Below are 17,040 nucleotides of genomic sequence, written 5' to 3'. Positions count from 1 at the left end.
CCAGGTTTATAAAACCTTTCCAGCTGTGCATCAGTTTATTAAATCAGAGCTGACCTGAGATGCAATTAGAATTTGACATTTTTCCATACTTAGTTCACAAGTTTATTATGAAAAACACTGCAGCTCTGTCCTGCAGTAACATTGTTTTACAGAAAAAAAACAGTTCTGTTCAAAGTAATTCACTATGCTTGGACAATTACAAGGGACAATATGGTTGGGCAAAGAGTGGAAAAGGGAACTGAGTGCAGACAAAAAAAAATCAATACAATTAAATTAAACAGTATTCCCTGAAAATAAAAACAAACAAACAGTTTCAGAACAAATATGAAGCCTTGGTACTTATTTTAAAAATGTTCTTTAAGCTTCAATGATTGTTTGCTGCTATCCTTATCTACAGTCATGCTGAATAAAGCTATAGCTAAATGGAAAGTTAAATGTATTCACGAGGTGTTAATGTCTACATCTTATTATTTGCAGTCTCTCAGAGAAAGCAAAAGTAACTACAAATAGCGCTATGCCAGAAACTGGTTTCTTGACCAACAATGTTGCTTCAGCATGCAATGAACTGGTTCATTCTAAAGTGGTCACAGTTGTTGACGACAAGAGGCTTTGTATTTGAATATGGCACGTCTTTTGGTCCATGTGAAAACAAGTTTGAATGTTAAATATTTTCTGACACTTTGGAGTTACTGTTGCTCTTCCCGTTTTCTTTAGGTCAACGTATGGTTCATGGCAATACTGTACAGGTCTATAATCTCTTTACAGGAAGTAGTCCGGGGTGCGACGGGTAACATGCGGTTCACCTCTGCGCGGCGCTGGATCAAACTGCAAACTGAAAAGCACACGTGTTAATGAAAGCATTCGGGTTGCATTCAGGTATTTTTTTCTGAATTACTTTAAACTCATCTTAGGTTTACTTCTGTGGACGTGAAACAAACGAATCTCGGCTTTACCACTCAAACTGCTCAGATATCAGTATACAGCTAGACATTGGAAGTCTCCAGTAATTATCAGAGGTAATCTATACAACACTTCATACAATTCCTCATTTACTAGTAAAACTGCTAGAGCAGCTTCATAACATCAATGTCCTAACAAGATTCTAAATCTCTTGCCCTAGACTTACAGGTGGGCGTAATTATCTCAAGTATGACAGTATTCCACCTTTCCAATCACATACCTCTGTAGTATTTCATTAAACTCAGACTTTGTATGTAACGAGCTTGATGACATCTGTCTAGATGTCAACGACAACAGTTTCCAGTATCTGACTGTAAGACCTTTAGATATGACCAGACCAACAATTCCACCCTCCCTTCACCTCCTGAAGGTGTACAGGGTAAACACCATACCTCAAAACAATCAATAGTTACTGTAACAAGATACCACTTATCAAATCTCAATCACGTGCAACATTGATCTCATTTTTAAGGATACTTACAAGGAGTATTTTAAAGTATCATCAAGTTCCATAATTGCAGCCTGGTTGCCACAACGGTAACAATAGTTTGGAGCACTGAAAATTGTTACTACATTCCGATCATGGCACCAGTTGTACCCCTGGAGAGGAAAATAAACTAGTTAGGAAAGCCATATTCATACATTGCACCCCCAATAACTGACTACTAAACTGAACTTCAACGTGCAAAACCCTAGGTAGGCTTTGCAGTTTTAAGTAACACTAAGGCTGTATATTTATTTCTCTTCTCAACAGAAAAAGAGAAAGAAGAATGTCACCACAGCGTACAACATCTTCCTAGTAAGCAATAAACTAGTCCATTAAAAAACAGCAAAAATTCTCCACTGCATTGTTAAAAAATTAAAATACCAATTTTGAATTACAGAATTAATCTTTAATCCTAGGACTGGGTTCTGGTTTTGATGATTACAGGTTAACTTCTAGGGACAGCCAGAGACTAAGAAGAAAACCACACATCCAAGGTAAAGAGGCCAAGTGTGCATCTCAGGTACCACAACAACTACACTATCATCAGCTTGAACACACAGCCTCTGCTGCTTACCTCCATTACCAACTGATGAGCTCTTGAAACCAACGTAAGGCCATTAGCATGGTTAAAAGTTTCTGAAATATCCTGTCCAAATGTATAACCTGCACCTCGAGGAGAAATTCCCCAGCCACCACGATCATCTGGATCTGACCATAGCAAGTCACACATTGGACCCTGTAAGAGATTTGGAAAGTATTTCACAGATTGAAGTGAAAAAAGAGCAAAACCAACAAACACACAACCTACACACTCATGCCCCTGCACAGCTTACTGCAGTCTCTTTAAGGCTGGAGAAGAATATTTAAGAAAACCCCACCTATCAGCTACAATAGTTAGTGTAGTTAAAGCTTGAAATACTATCAGGAAGTTAACTTTAATGAGAAATTTTCGCAGAAGCAGTTCTCACCTCTGAGATACTAAAATATGCTCTGTAACTTTAGGCAAGAACATGTCCCTTCATTTCCCTTCAGAAGACAAGTAAGGAAGACCAGCGTTTTCAAACTGCTGCATGGCTTTGAACCTGATTTTCTGCCTTTGTGTATATTAAAATATCCAACATACGCTGACTCATGAATCCCACTGTGAGGAGTTAAGCTAATTAATTTTCAGTATACCTCATGGGGAACTTCCTGCAAGCGATCAAGTGCTCTGATGTGATCCAGCGTATCTATCGATGGAGAGAGGCCACCGTGTAGACAGAAAATCTGAAACAGTTACATATATGAAATCTCAATTGTTTGCATTCACTAGTACAAAAAAATTATAATCGTTTATACTAAACAATTAAGAAAAATTTTCAAGAGCTTCCTTTCAAGCTGAGAGCTCACTGAATACAGTGTTAATAGCTCCCTCTACAACCAACAACATTTAACGTTGTCCAAGTTCAACCTACCTGGCCATCCACCAAGGCAGTGAGAGGAAGGTAATCAAAAAGGTCTGTAAAATACTTCCAAACATTTGCATTCCCATATTTTCTTAAACATTCATCATAGAAACCATATACTTGTGTGATCTGCCTGCTTTCATGGTTCCCTCGAAGAATTGTGATGCGTTCACGGTAACGGACCTAAACGGAACAGGTGAAGATATTTCAGGGGCACGCCAGTACGCACTTCCCAAAACCACAGTTTGCTTCTCCTCCCCTCCCCATAATATGCCAATTAAGCAACAAGAAAAAAATAAATTACAACCTTAAGGGAAGAAAAGAAACAGTCTTCAGTTGCCAGACGCCTCGAGATGAAGAACAGGTTTTATCCACTGTTACTAGTGGACTTCACGATACCTGTGCACTAAGCTGTTCTCTCACATTTGTAAAGATTGCTACTTCGACATTTAAAGAAAAAAATAAACAGCACTCCCTTTAGACAAAGTTACATGGGCTTTTCAGAAATACTAAATCTATATAGATTTGTCAAAAGTATTTTTGACAACACAGACAACGTTTCAGTTTTTGTACTTACAAACCTTTGCATTAAATTCCTAACTGATTTCAGATGTAGTCAGGACAGTAATTTCACCTTTTATACTCGATTGTACAGAAGAAAAGTTACCTTAAGAGCTACAAGCAACGTGACTGTTTCAACTGAGTAATAGCCTCTGTCGACATAGTCCCCCATAAACAAATAATTTGTGTCTGGTGATTTGCCTCCAATTCTGAAAAGTTCCATGAGGTCGTGAAATTGTCCATGGACATCTCCACAGACTGTGACTGGACATCGCACTTCTTGTACATTAGATTCTTTTGTCAAGATTTCTTTAGCCTGCGGAACAAAAGCAAAGAAGTTGTGAGATTAATTGTCTGTGAACAGTTTTAACTCACAGTACGCTCTGCTGTTTGCAACATTACAACAATGCCAGTTGTTGGTGACTGCTCTGAGAACAAGCTATAAATACATGCCACAATGATTTTCTAAATCGAGGGAATATTAGAGGCATTAGAAATATAAATAGTAACAAGTTTACAAGTTACCATCTATGAAGACTTACGCCTTTCAAGCACTGATGTTCCTATACAAAAAGGATATTTTTAACCTCATTATATTACCAAGAAGAGAATACAAAAACTGCATTCTATTCCCTAACACAGGATGCCCACAAAGCTCACAGTAGCAGCACTAAACACCACCTACACCCAGGCCACACTGGATCCCAAATACCCTGAAGCACACACCAGTGTAAGAGCAATGCCACCTTCCCTGTAGGGTCATTTCTCTCGCTGCTTTCTCAAACCTAACCTGACAAGTGAAGTTGCATACTTGTTTCGGAGGCTTTCTGCTAAGCACAGAAGTATTTTGAGACACTGCAGAAAGAAATCAGGAGATTTAGAAGGTTAAGAAAGAAATATCTGAAATTAAAAGCTAAACAGGAGATTAAATGCCTGGTCCCGACAAGAACCAGGCTCGCTAAGGAACATGCTGCTCTGTCCAAATTCCACTCTAGCAGCGAAGCCATCAGCTGGACAGTGATGGACACCAACAGAAATGGTCTCACTGCTCCTGAGCATTATCCATGCTACCCAGCCCAGCAACCATTTCAAACACCCAGTGCCAGCAACATACACTTTAATGACGGAGATGCAAAGATTTCATTCAGCACTAGGAATGAAACGCGAAACGCAGTCATGGTTAAGTATCCTGTGCAACGCTCAGCTTGAGATATTAAAAATCACCAGTAACAGGGTTAAATCACTCTGCAGCCCTATTTACAACAGAAGTCAAGCTCATATGAGTTTCCACTCACGTTGTGCCTAGCGCTAAAGATAGGTCACTGGTGGTTTGTGGTAGATGCTAAGAACATCAATTTATTTTAAGACAGTCTGACTTAAGTTCATTTTAATGCAGTGACACTCACCGGATGTTTTGGAGGTGTTTTCACAGCCTGAGCCTCCTCTAATACGCCACTGCAGTCAGAAGCATTACCCATCCTAGTCCTCCTTTTGACAGAGAAAGTTACAGATACTTGCAGCACCTCAATATAAAGCAGCATTCTTTAATTAGAACGCTTTCTACTGCCATATTTTTGTAATGCACTGGAAGCATCGCACAAGGAATGCTACATTCATTTTTCATCAAAGGTATGCAACTTTTATGCTGACTGAGATTAAAATGGCATCGTTCTCTGCACCGGAGTTGTCTCTTCCTCACTTTTTGAAATATTAAATCACTCAGATATGCATACGACCAAGCACATAGGTAAGTCAGACAGCTGCTCCGATAGAAAAAGACGGTTCCAGGTCAACCTGCAGAACAGCAATCTCCATTTAAATCCTGCAGCAAAGGGATGCTGGTGTAGTCATCTAAATATTTGTATGTTCTTGAAGCAACTTTAATGAAATACCATCTTATGAGCTGCTTAGCCCATTTACAGTCTTATGTCCCACAGCATTAGCAGTGGCATACACTGGAAGAGCTTCAAGAGAGTTGGAAGTGGAAAACAGCGCTGAAAAACCATCAGCTGTAGCCTAAATTTCTGCATTATCAGTTCCTATAAAAAAGTCACAACTGCTGGAATACACTGTGACATTACAAAAACACAAGCTGGCAAGACAAGAGCAGATGTAATGCAATTTCACAACAAATTTCACAAAGTCAAGCTGTTACTACTGTTACTTAAGCACGAGCGACTCCAGCTTTGTACGGGACCACACACCAGCCCATGCAGCCTGACTTGGTTTCGCTCCCCACTGGTTGATCCCCTCCCTAAGGCCCAGGACGATGCTATGAGCTCGCTCACCCTATTGAGCTCCCTCCCTGAAATGGACGTGCCACCGGTAGCTGCCGTGCTTCCTTCCAGCAGGGAAGCAGCAGAGCACCGCAGCAGGCTCCAATGCAGCTGAGCACTGCTCAGTCCAGCCACCTGATGAGGGAGGAGCAGGGAAGTGACAGGCACACGATTCCTACTTGAAGAACCCTGTGACCTACTGCCAAGGACAGCAGTGCAATACTTGACAGGATTTTAACACATTTTGAAACAGTCAGGTTTCACTGCCTATCACTACATGAACACTTACGCAATTCTGAAACTCAAGATTCTTCCTGAGCAATTATCAGTTCTTTTGTTTCTTAACAATTCTTAGCATTAAGAGAGCTCTGAGCTTCTGCAGGGCTTCAATCCTCGTGACTCCACACCACAGGAAGTTTAACTTGTATTCCACATTCTAAAAAAGCCAATAAACTTAAGCAAATGCCCAATGTCAGCAGCATGCTGCACTGCAATGACAAGTCCCTACACGCAGCTGTAAGACACAAGGAAAAGAAGTACCAGAACTCAGTAAAATCCATCCTGCACAACAGTTGCTGACGTGGAAAGTCATGTGCTACACTTAGAGCAATCTCAAAGTTCCAACAATAAGCACGTATCGAATACAGGTCAGTCCACTCATAGCGGCTGGAGTTCACTTCTTGGTATCTGCAGTATCTGCTTACTCAACCATTTTTTCTGGGGAAAAAGCAACTCGTGCAAACTCAAGAGAGCCAGAAGACAGGACTAAAACTAGCGCTCGTTCAAAGGCGCAAGAAAACAAATTCTCACTTTCTATAAACACAAATATTAGCAGATGAAAATAAAGCCTACAATTTAAGGATCCAAACTTTCCTGGATTGCTGCACATCTTTAACCTGGAGAATGAACAGTAGAGCACTGTACTCTTCTTGTTTACAAAGCACCATCTTATATGCCAAAATCTAACAATAAAAACCCCCTGTTCTTAAAATACAAAGATTAGTTCCGCTGTTTTAAAACGGCAAGATTTAAACGCCGCATTTTATAACAGCCTGGGGTGCAAAAAATTCGAAGAAAGATGTATAACTATCATAGCTACTAGGATTTGATTTTCAGATCTGCAGGATTTTATTTGATGAAAGGCAGGAGACACCCCACGTGCAGACAACTCCTATTTCCCTCGTTCTCTGCCTCCATTTCTGCCCAGCAAGCCACAGCACACGGCTCAGAGCCAAGCTCCTCGAGGGCTGCAACACAGCCACTCTCACTCTGTGCTGAGGGCAAGCAGGTTTGCTTTGTAAGCAGAATACATCATCTACCTAGCTCATAAAACAAATCTGAACTAGTCCATTTCTGAAAAATCTCTTCAATTCACCAGTATACAATTTCCCTTTAGTTTCCAGAGCATGCAATGTATTTCTTTTTCACGCCTATCCCTCCTTAGATCATTACCTCCTAGCAGAAGCTCTGACACAGCTCAATGCAAGTACTTAACTCTGTGGGGCACACCAGACAAAAGAATTAAAAAAGCAGGAAATATTATTGTGGCTTCATTGAGCCGGAAAAACAATGTTTGAAACCGCTGCGCAACGCTGAATCAGCACGATAAAGCACTTATCAGAAGATTAATATTAACTCAGTAAAGGAAATATAACCATCACTTTAACGAGGCAACACAGCTCTGCAGTCACAGTGGAAATTTGTAATGCATTCTTGGAAGACCAAAACTCACACCTGTAAGCCACCGCACTGTCTAGTAAAGCTTGTATGGAAAGGCATCCACTGTAACCAAGACCAAGTCACGCATCTGTAGTTACCATAAAGATATTTTGTTGAGATCGAAGGCTTCAGCCACACCCATGGCTTCCTGTCGTCGAGATGCACAGGACGTGACTAAAGCCACAATGATCAGCTAATTGGGATGAAGGCTGGTTTTAACCCGCCAACATCACCACCTGGAAGAGATCCCAGTTCCGTGCAAAGTCAGCAGGTCTTCTACAAAATAAATGCATTTCTGTTTCCTTCAAGTGTTCCCCAACCCCAGCCCCCACCTGCAGAGGAAAGATGTTCAGATCAAACGTGGGCTGGTTTTAGAGCAGAAGGGGTTTTCTTTCACAGTCTGACTTTTTAAACAAAAGCAGAGAAATCAGGCCTCTGGTATCGTTCTTCTGAGAAGATATTAAGACAGCAGTCAGACTACATGGCACAAATGGGAACCTGCTTTATTCTGAACTTCAGAATCCACTAAGGAGTTCAATGTGAATACGTACGAAGGAATAAAATTAAAATCCAAAGCTCTCCATTAACATTTAACTATTTAGTATTCCATAGCAAGCAAAAAAAAAAAACAAAATTTCCATCCAACACAGAAGAACCAACAGCAGCAAAATGCTCCTCCTCCATGACTGGAACAGGGAGCATCCAATCTGCTTTGGCTTGGTGAGCAGCACCCATACCACCCTTGCTAATGTCATTCCCTGCAGGCCCTTCTGGAGCTCAGCGAAGGAAGCAGCACGCCTGCTCAGTCACAGGGCAGCTCCTGGCAGTGTGGGTCATGATGCGCTCATTGCACATTTGTGGCCCTTAATTTTCTCAGGGCTGGGCAAACAGAACTAACAGATCAGCTTGGAAGTTGTATTTAAGCTCAGTGTACAAAAGAATAGCAGCCTCTGTCTCAGTGACTGTGTAAGCAAACCACACACAGCTAACCCAAAAAGCTTAATACAAACCAGCTTAGTATTTCACAACACAGCTAAGTACCTTTCTTTGCCACTCTACAGCCGAGCAACAACTGCTGCCTTACTCTTTTAGCAATTTCTATTTGGTTAGAAGAGTAACTGAATACACAAAAGACATTGGCCAACCAAGAGATTAATCCTAACGCCAGCACCGCATGTAAGATTAAATGAGACAGTCACCTTATTTCTCCTGTAAATTCCAGGTCTATGAGTACAGGCAGTAAACTTTTGCCAAGTGACTCTGTTCCTTTGTATTGCAAGGCGATGACTGCCACTTTCTACAGCTTTGATATTCCCCTCAACTTCAATTTGCAAAAATCATTAGCAGCCTTACATATCTAATAGTAACTGAAAAGAATGCTGTTTCCCTTGGAGAGATTCAGGAGAAGAAAAGGGGAAGTGCTATTTAAGTAACAATAGTGGACCAGAGAGAAAATGAGGACAGGAAGGGGCATCCCCAAAAGAATTCAGTATCATTATTTCACAATATTCAAGATATCTTTGTGCCCTTAACTTTGCATTTTAAATAATCTAGGAAAAAAAATCTTTAAGAATGTAGAAGAAGCCAAATAAATCAGGAAAACCAGATGCCTTCTCTACATTGGAGATCCAAGTAAAACAGCAACAGTAATAATGCATGAAGCTGACCACTTACAGAGACCATCTTCAGCCCTGTCCATAGGAGCAAGCTGAACTCATTTTTTACCACTCAAGCAATTAAAAAAAGAAATAGGCTGAAGCTATTCCCAAAGCAGTGCGTCTGATAAGTGAAGCTAAACTGGCTGATGGTAAATTTGAAAGGTTTGCAAACTTTTTGTTCAAATAACTCCAACCACAGCTATGCACGGTGACGTTAGATGCAGTCAGGTATCAGCCGGAAGGCTGGGCAGGCACATGTGTCAAACTGAAGATATGTACTTCAAAACCAGTGAGCAAGAATTCGACACCTATATTGGAAGGTATTTCCTACATACCCTGCAGAAACATCAGAGAGTTGCTCAACTGAGCAGTTGAGCTCTGGTATTTATTCTTTAGCCAGGAATAAACTACCTGCTTTTTCCAGCTTAACATATTGCCTAAGGAAAGAAATCTACAGCAACAACTGTGTTATTGAATGCTGGTGTAGTGTTTAAGGGTCCCTAAGTGAGAAGGGAAATTTTATCATTGCTCCTTGGAGCCTCTCAGCAGAGCCATTTGCACAAGCCCTCCGTAATTCATGCCAGAGCCAGACAGGTAAGGTTATTACGCTGCTTAAGGCAACCCAGGTGACTAACTGAGCACAGCCTGGGAGCAATCACAGAGCAGCACTGTCATCAGATCCAGGGAGACAACAGCTTTACCAGAGATAGATCTGGAAAGGGACATCAATCTACAGCCTCGTCCATGTCATTAGCCTTACACTGTAGAAACTCAAGTACAAACTTGCTCTGACCTACAAACGCTCACTTCTGTTATTTTAAGCTATGCCCAAAATGACAACACTGGAATATCTTTCACTCCATCTGATTACAACGAAGGTGGCAAGTAAAAACTAATTAAAAGAAAAAAAGTACTAACACCAGCACAATTCAATTTCACTGAATACCAAATAGAAAGCTGCTGGTGCTACAAGAAGTGATGTGCAGAAGACATCACCTTCTCACCTAGCTGTGATTACAACGCTTTGGTTATGTATGAGAAGGCTGGCAAGGCTGACACTTCAAACGTCTTTGTGCAAGGGAACACTTTCCATTTTATATTAAAGCCATTGTACGAATACTGGGAATGAAAAGGTCTTTTCTCATGAAAGCATTCTGCAACAACCTGAAGCAGTTATTAAAGTGTCACCAGAAGCTTTTCACTTGTAATTCTCCAGAGATCTTAGCATTAACAGTTCCATCCCCAGGTATATTCAATAGGCAGTAACAAAGGAGACCCCAGTCTTCTCCTGGCCTCCCACAGGCCCTGGAAACAACTGAAGAGGGCCCTCCTGCCACCAGCAGTCTCATTTTTAGTCACCCCGTAAGCCAGTGTGGTAGCAAATAGGACATGAAACACTGTGCCTTCCACACCCATTCTTCTGCCAGGGGTGCAGGGACACACAACGTGTCCTGCACAAAGCCAATACAGAGGAGACAAAGGAACAGTGCCTCTGAAGAAATGGGGCAGAGATGTCAGAGCAGTAACAGCTTGAAATAGAGCGTGCTTCACAAAACTTGCCCGTCTTGTGCTACAGAGGAAGTGAACTTCAACCACAGGTTTTGCTTTTGACCCAAAAGCAAGCTTCATCAGAAACACACTGACCTTCTAGAACTAAGGGGCTTAAAGAAAGCTGAAGGAGTTGAAGCAGTTGGTACAGCTACAGTGAGTGCACATATGTTGGCTTGTTCTCACTGGCAATTAGTCTCAGAAAATCTAACTTGGAAGACCTGGTGTAAAAGGTGGCAGATGACAGGAAAAAAAAAAGCAAAGCCACCATAGACAAACCATGTACCAGAAATCAGCACCGCCCAGAAACACTTATACTAGGAAAGTTAGCAATGGTGACAGACCAAATAGTGACGTGTGATCAAGAACTTTGTTACAGATCAAAAGCTACGGAGACAAGGCGCCAATCAAGGCTTCTGGAAAAGGGTTTAGTGATATCAGAACTTCATTCGGTTAAGAAATGTTTAGATAGCAACACCACCCATTCAGTTACCAGTAAAATACATCTGAAGTAGAGCGAGAACCCTGGCCATTCTACACAGCACACAACCCGCTTGTTGTCTTCTAGAAACTGGGTGCTATGCTCAAACCCACTCTCAGCCCAGCACTTCCCAGTAAGGGACTCCCAAACACTTCCTCCACCTAGAGGGAGATACGTTCTGAAGTAATCAGTGGGGATTGCATCCACAAATTCAGCTCACTCCTGCATTCAATTCTGGACTGCCATCCCACCTTTCCTGAGCTACGCATCACAACAGTCCCATGGAGACTATTTCCCACAAAGGATGGAAAAGAACAGCAGCCTTGTTCTAAACTGGCAGCGGAAAAAACCTCACCTGGCCATAAAGGACTTCCTTTCTCCCCTGTATGCAGACAACAATCAATAAACAATTCGGCCTCAGCAGGACAAACGTGGCTGATACCCACACATGACATTTATGATAAGGCACACGTTTATAACAATTCTTCAAAACTAACACTTAAGGAATACTTAAAGCACACAAAATCTGTCATTGGTATAGCAAAATTGATAGAAAATATTAACATTAGAATAATCTGTCACTCAGACTTTTTTCCACATCTATGAAAGCTGATATTATGCACGGCTACAAATTATTCCTAGCTCTAGAAGTCATTTCTACTAGTTACCATCACCGAGGTAACGAGGCACAACGCAGGATGCACCAAGAGAGTAACTGCGATGCATGAATGGCCACATTTAGTTACTGTGCTGCACTACAGTGCATTCACAAATAGCTGTTACGTTCTTTTGGTATCAATACTGAAACACAACAGAGCCCTTAGGCTTCATCTTAACTAGACGGGCACCAGTCTTCACACACAAAGCCTCAGAAGATCCAGAAATACCAGTCAGGAAGATCATCTGATCAAACAGGGTGTTATGGGGAAAAGCCCTCCCAAGAATTATTACTTTTTCCTATCCTAGCTACAGCTCAGTGCAGTGAGGAAGGACAGCTTCTGTCTGATAGGGTCTTCACTTGTCATTTGGAACAGTAACTAGACTTGACACCATCCTTGACACATAAGCTCTTTATGGAAAAAGATAACCTTTGGGTGTGATTGCATGCATGCAACTACTGACAATAATCAAAACATAATGCATAATTCAGCGTTGCTGAGAGCTGGTGCTGGAAGCCTGGAAACAGGGTAAACGAAGCCCCTTAGCAGACAGGCACAGAATTCAACTAATGTCCTGCTTCTGGGAACACAGCTACCCCGCAGAGGGGATGGAAGGACAATGGAAAACTTGGGCTTCTGGGGACCGCTTCCAATTGCTTGCACTGGCAATCACACAGCGCCTTACCTACCACGAGCAGGAAGCCCCGGTAAGTCCACCAGTAGTTATCATCTTTCCTTAACACAAACAGCCCGGCTGTACTCTGTCAAGTACTCCGTCAAGTGCTGACCACAACCCAGTAAGAGAGAAGGAGCTTCATCTCCAGCACAGCGTCACGCCACCCAAAGAAATTCCACCTCTGGTCTGGAGCTGGCTCCAACACACCCAACTTGAGGCAGAGCATGCCTGCTGCTCAGTGGTATTTTCACATCAATCTCTCTCCTATTTTTGCAGTCTTTCATCTCAGAATACAGCAGTTAGACAGCTTTGTGTAACCTAATTCCAGTGCCTTTATCAAAATACACAATTCCTGCAGCTCATCACGTAACATTCCTTCAGCCTCACCAGAAGAGTTTCCTGCTCCTGTGGAGCCTACCTGCCTCCTGATTCCTTGTCCTGAACCTATCAGAAACATTTCAGGCTAGAACAATTTTTTCTTTCCTAGTATCAAGAATCTATTTTGGTGATGAACATTACGCACTCATCCAGAAATGAAGTCTATTTCAATTCTTCATTAGGAAAAAATGAAAACACCTCCATCCTCGCACAACTGTGAACACGACTATAGCACCTTTTGAACAGGATTTCTATTGGTATGCCTACTCCTCACCCATCCAGAACATCCAGTAAATGGAAAGCATTTCATTTATTCCTCAGGTTTTTACAGATTACCATACAGCCTTACAAGAAATACCCACCCAGGATTCAGATCTTCTATCAGCATAGAAATGATGGCAGATGGGATACTTACCTCCTCAGCAACATAACACAAGGAATAAGCTGGACCACTGTCACTGTAGACACACAACAAAAAACAATCCCTAAACTGCTACTTGCTTGCAACACAATTTTAAATACACAAACCATACCTAATGGTTATGATTTCAAGTTGCCGGAATATCAGTCCACTGAAATTTGGATGCACCAAGAACCAGCCTGGCCAGAAGCACTGCAAGTTTATTCTAAGTTCACGCGCAGTCCTCTGGAAACAATCTGCTTCTAAAACAACGTGCTGTAGTATTTGAAGGCACGGTGCCAAACTTAAAATATCCTCATTTCTTCCTGGGGTAGGTACACAGCCTTCTTTAGAACCTAGTACATCAATAACTTCCATATGCCTTGATTTCTAGATCCCCCCCCAAAAGGTAATGCCTTCAATCTAAGGATGCATGAAAATAAAACCTCCAGCAATTGAAGAAAAAAAATAATAAGTCTTGACAGTTGTGGATTTCATTCCATTCAGGATTAGACTGCGACTGGACAACACAGCCGGGTACCACTACAGCTATTATTCTCTTCAGTTTCTGAAGGACAGGCTATCTGGGGCCGATTTCAAGTCCTTCCTAAGCTACAAAGGCAGCACAGTGCCCCGTTCCAGTGTGCGGATCCCAACATTCCCCATCAGTCACCGCAGAAATAAACAGCGACAGGAGCTTTATTTCACAAAGCGCCATTTTATTCTGAAAAACCGACTCCCAAAGTCAATCTACCCTTCCATTTCAGGCTTAAATAAGCATACGCTTATTTAAAAAAAAAAAAAAGCCACAACAAAAGCTGCTGGGCTCACAGCAGCTCGTAGACCGCACTGAGCTCCACGCTCATTGTCACGCTCCCCGCCCCGCCGCCCCGCACCGTTTCCCCGTGTCACGCCGCGCGCCGCCCGCAGGGCAGCGCTGTACCCACGGGGCGGCGGAGGAGCGGGGCCGGCCCGGTGGCGGCGCGCGGGGGTCTCGGCCGCGGATCCCGGCAGCGGCGCCATTTTAGGAGGCGATGAAAAGGCGGGAGGCGGGGCCAGGTCGCGGCGCTGCCCGCGAAGGGGCCGCGGCTCAGCCAGCCCCGGGCCGCGCCGGGAGCGCCGGGGGGGAAGCTCCGCGGAGCCGCCCCACAGCCCCAGCGCCGCTCCAGGCCGCTCTGCTCACAGCCCCTCCGCACCCACCCGGCCGAGAGGTGCCACCCCCGCCCCGCACCGCCGTCCCCGCGGCCGCCCGCCGCCCTGCCCCCTCCAGCCCGGCGCTCACCTTCTCGCAGAGGCTCTTCACCTGCCCCTCGGACAGCTGCTTGCATTCATTGAGCTGCTCCACCCATTGGTCGAGCTCCTTGGTGAACACCTTCTCCTCCATCCCGCACGCACCCGCTCTCTCGCCCCCTCCTCCTCCTCACCAGCTGCTGCCACTCCCCCCGGAGGCCCCAACGACACGCTCCCGGCGGCCACAGCGCAGCAGAAGGTACGGGAGCGGCGGGCGGAACGGCGCCCTACACACAGCAGCTCTGCCGCTCTGCCGCTCTCTCGCTCGCACTGCCCGTGTAATGGCCGCCGCTGCTGACGTCACGGCCCCGACTACACTATGGGGAGGGGAGGGAGCCGCCATGGGAGGTGACGGCGCATGCGCAGTAGCCGGGAGAGACTGCGCCTGCGCGCTACGGGGAAGACGGGCCCGGCAGGCTGGAAAGCACCTGAGGCTGCGCATGCGCAACTCTGCGCGGCGCAGAGTAGCTGGGGGGGCTGGGAGTTTTGCGCACGCGCGGGAGGAGCAGGAGGTCAGGAGGTTTTCCCGCCCGTCCGGCACCGCGGGTGCGTCTGTGGGGACCTTTGTGGGGCAGCGCTTCGGCACCCGTCCGCATCCCCGAGGAGTCGGGAGAGCTGCCCTCCTCGGGGAGCATAGTCTGGGTACGGTGCCTGGCCTCTGGAGGTCTTGTAGAGGGAGAGGGGCGTTTGTAATTGAGTGCGGCCTGCTGCACTCTGTGCGCTCGTAGTGCAGAGCGCAATTATCGCGAACCCCTGGGGATGAGGAACTGAGGGGCACTGACTGCAGTGTGAGCTGTCAGCAGTGTACGGGACACTGGTGGGCCTTAGCTGTCAGTAAAGTGGGTCAGAATCCGGACACAATGGGCCCTTTTGGGATTACCCAATCACCAAAGGCTTCCCGGTGTCAGTTGTCTCTGGCAGGGTTTGCCTAACAGGGAGTGGAAAGGGTTAAATTCTTTGCCTGCTATTAAAGCAAAGAAACAAAATAGTGAGCAAAGGGGAAAGAATGCTTGCTGTCACAGATCAGTCTCAGTTCCTTGATGTCATGCTCTCCCAATAAGATGTGCATTTTTTTTGCGTGCCTTTCCTCAGGTGTTCCATTTTTTTCCTTGGCATCCTTTCCATAGGTTTGCATCCTCAAATGCCTGTAGTTTTGTACTTTAAAACTGTAGAAGGAAAAGTGTTATTCACTGAAAAATTGCAAGTATTTGCTTCGTGGCACTGCTTCCCCCCAAATAATCTTGAACAAAGAAATGGAAAAAGCATAGTGCAATAACATCATCTTTCATTTAACTAGCCAAGTTAAAGTTTATTTTCTGTAGTAATTGTTGTTCTTCTGGCATAGTAAGATATTCAAACACCATATTTAGCTTTGTGTTTTCATAGAGATAATGGAATTCCCGGTGAAACTCAGATTCTGAATTCTTTCTGATCTCGATGTTACCCTGACTACAAAAAATAATAATTACTGCTGTTTTTTTAATTTACTTTCCACAACATTCATAAAAATCTCAACCTACAAGATTAGTACTCTGTGCCTTAGTCCCAGGAGAAATAAGTGCTTCAGCACCTTGCAGAGGTGATCCAGAGCAAGGAATTCTCAGCAGGGAGCTGCATGAGGCTGTTGCTGGTCACAGTTCTGCTTCTGCAGTGTGCCACCTCTGTTGCCAGCAAAAGTGAGTGTTCAAAAAAGCTGAAGAGGAGAAATAAAGCCTTTCCAGCAGTAGGAAAATCTAAACTTGCTTGCTTGTGAAACTACATCCAAAGTCTTGTGACGCTTTATCTGATATGTGCAGAGAAAACACAGGTAATATGCATTAGGGAGTGCTCCTTACAGGTTGCAATAGTGATCACTGCTGTCTAAAGCAAATGCAATGGTTCCCAAACCTGCCATAGGTTCACAGGAGCCTGGTGTTAAAGTGCTCTGCTATGAAAAGGTTCCTTTCTTGTTTGAAAAGACAGCTATAGCTCTTAGCTATCAATGCAAGCACTGCTTGAAGAGGTAGGGGATTCATCATTCCTTGCTTGCAGCTGAAGTTGTGCCATTGACTAGAAGAGAATTCAGGACTCGGCACAGCAATAATTTGGATCCAGTTATCTGGGCGCTCACACAGAAGGGAAACAATTGGGGTTCCATCTCAAACAACTAGCTCAGTTCTTTATCCTTGTGTTGTCTCAAATAGCCTATAAACTGTGTTCGGATCAGAAGTCAGATCCCTTCCGCCTTCTTGAGAGTCATAATCAATAGCTGAGTGAATTGTGGTTGCTTCTCTCTTCTCTCCCAGATACTTATCAGAACCTTCAAAGGGAAGGGAAATAATGAAAGAATACCTGCCGCATTGCATAAGTTGGGGGTTTGGCAGTCTTTCAGATACGCGGCAAGATTAAACTGTGAACTGGTAGAAATAATACTTAGTGTTTCGTGTATTGTATTTGTGCCAGGCTGCTGTGTGTGTGTGGTTTGTAGCCAAGGAGATGTACTGGGTGTGGCTGCCGTGACGA

At 44.0% G+C, this 17,040-nt stretch overlaps 2 protein-coding genes and 1 long non-coding RNA gene across 5 annotated transcripts in view; 2 read left to right on the top strand and 1 right to left on the bottom strand.

The window, feature by feature from the left end:
• Window positions 66-14,797, bottom strand: PPP2CA (protein phosphatase 2 catalytic subunit alpha). The gene is made up of 7 exons (XM_021410478.1): window positions 14,531-14,797; window positions 3,560-3,769; window positions 2,902-3,075; window positions 2,624-2,713; window positions 2,022-2,183; window positions 1,442-1,560; window positions 66-832 (listed from the first exon to the last, which is right to left on the bottom strand). Exons 1-7 carry the CDS (start codon window positions 14,630-14,632, stop codon window positions 760-762), a joined length of 930 nt encoding a protein of 309 aa, XP_021266153.1. The 5' UTR covers window positions 14,633-14,797; the 3' UTR covers window positions 66-759.
• Window positions 751-1,857, top strand: LOC110405294. The gene is made up of 2 exons (XR_002442790.1): window positions 751-876; window positions 1,715-1,857. It is a non-coding gene; the product is annotated as an uncharacterized LOC110405294 (long non-coding RNA).
• Window positions 14,809-17,040, top strand: part of UBE2B (ubiquitin conjugating enzyme E2 B) — a 28,688-nt gene continuing 26,456 nt past the window's right edge. The window contains exon 1 of one of the 3 annotated variants that reach the window (XM_021410480.1): window positions 14,809-15,180. In XM_021410480.1, coding sequence (XP_021266155.1) covers window positions 14,820-15,180 — 361 coding nt within the window. In that variant the 5' untranslated portion in view covers window positions 14,809-14,819. The remainder of the gene's footprint in view (window positions 15,181-17,040) is intronic. The other 2 variants (XM_021410482.1, XM_021410481.1) reach the window with 2 other exon arrangements.

Source organism: Numida meleagris, chromosome 12, assembly GCF_002078875.1.
Source record: "Numida meleagris isolate 19003 breed g44 Domestic line chromosome 12, NumMel1.0, whole genome shotgun sequence".
Taxonomy (NCBI): Eukaryota; Metazoa; Chordata; class Aves; order Galliformes; family Numididae; genus Numida; species Numida meleagris.
This window is presented reverse-complemented; position numbering and strand designations above follow the sequence as displayed.

What these genes read in the sequence shown, in the direction of transcription:
- PPP2CA (XM_021410478.1), bottom strand. Translation starts at nt 14,632, where the DNA reads ATGGAGGAGAAGGTGTTCACCAAGGAGCTCGACCAATGGGTGGAGCAG. An exon ending in CGTTGCTTGTAGCTCTTAAG is followed by an intron (nt 3,076 to 3,559) that starts GTAACTTTTCTT and finishes TGTTCCGTTTAG; the next exon opens with GTCCGTTACCGTGAACGCAT. An exon ending in TGCAGGAAGTTCCCCATGAG is followed by an intron (nt 2,184 to 2,623) that starts GTATACTGAAAA and finishes AATCTCTTACAG; the next exon opens with GGTCCAATGTGTGACTTGCT.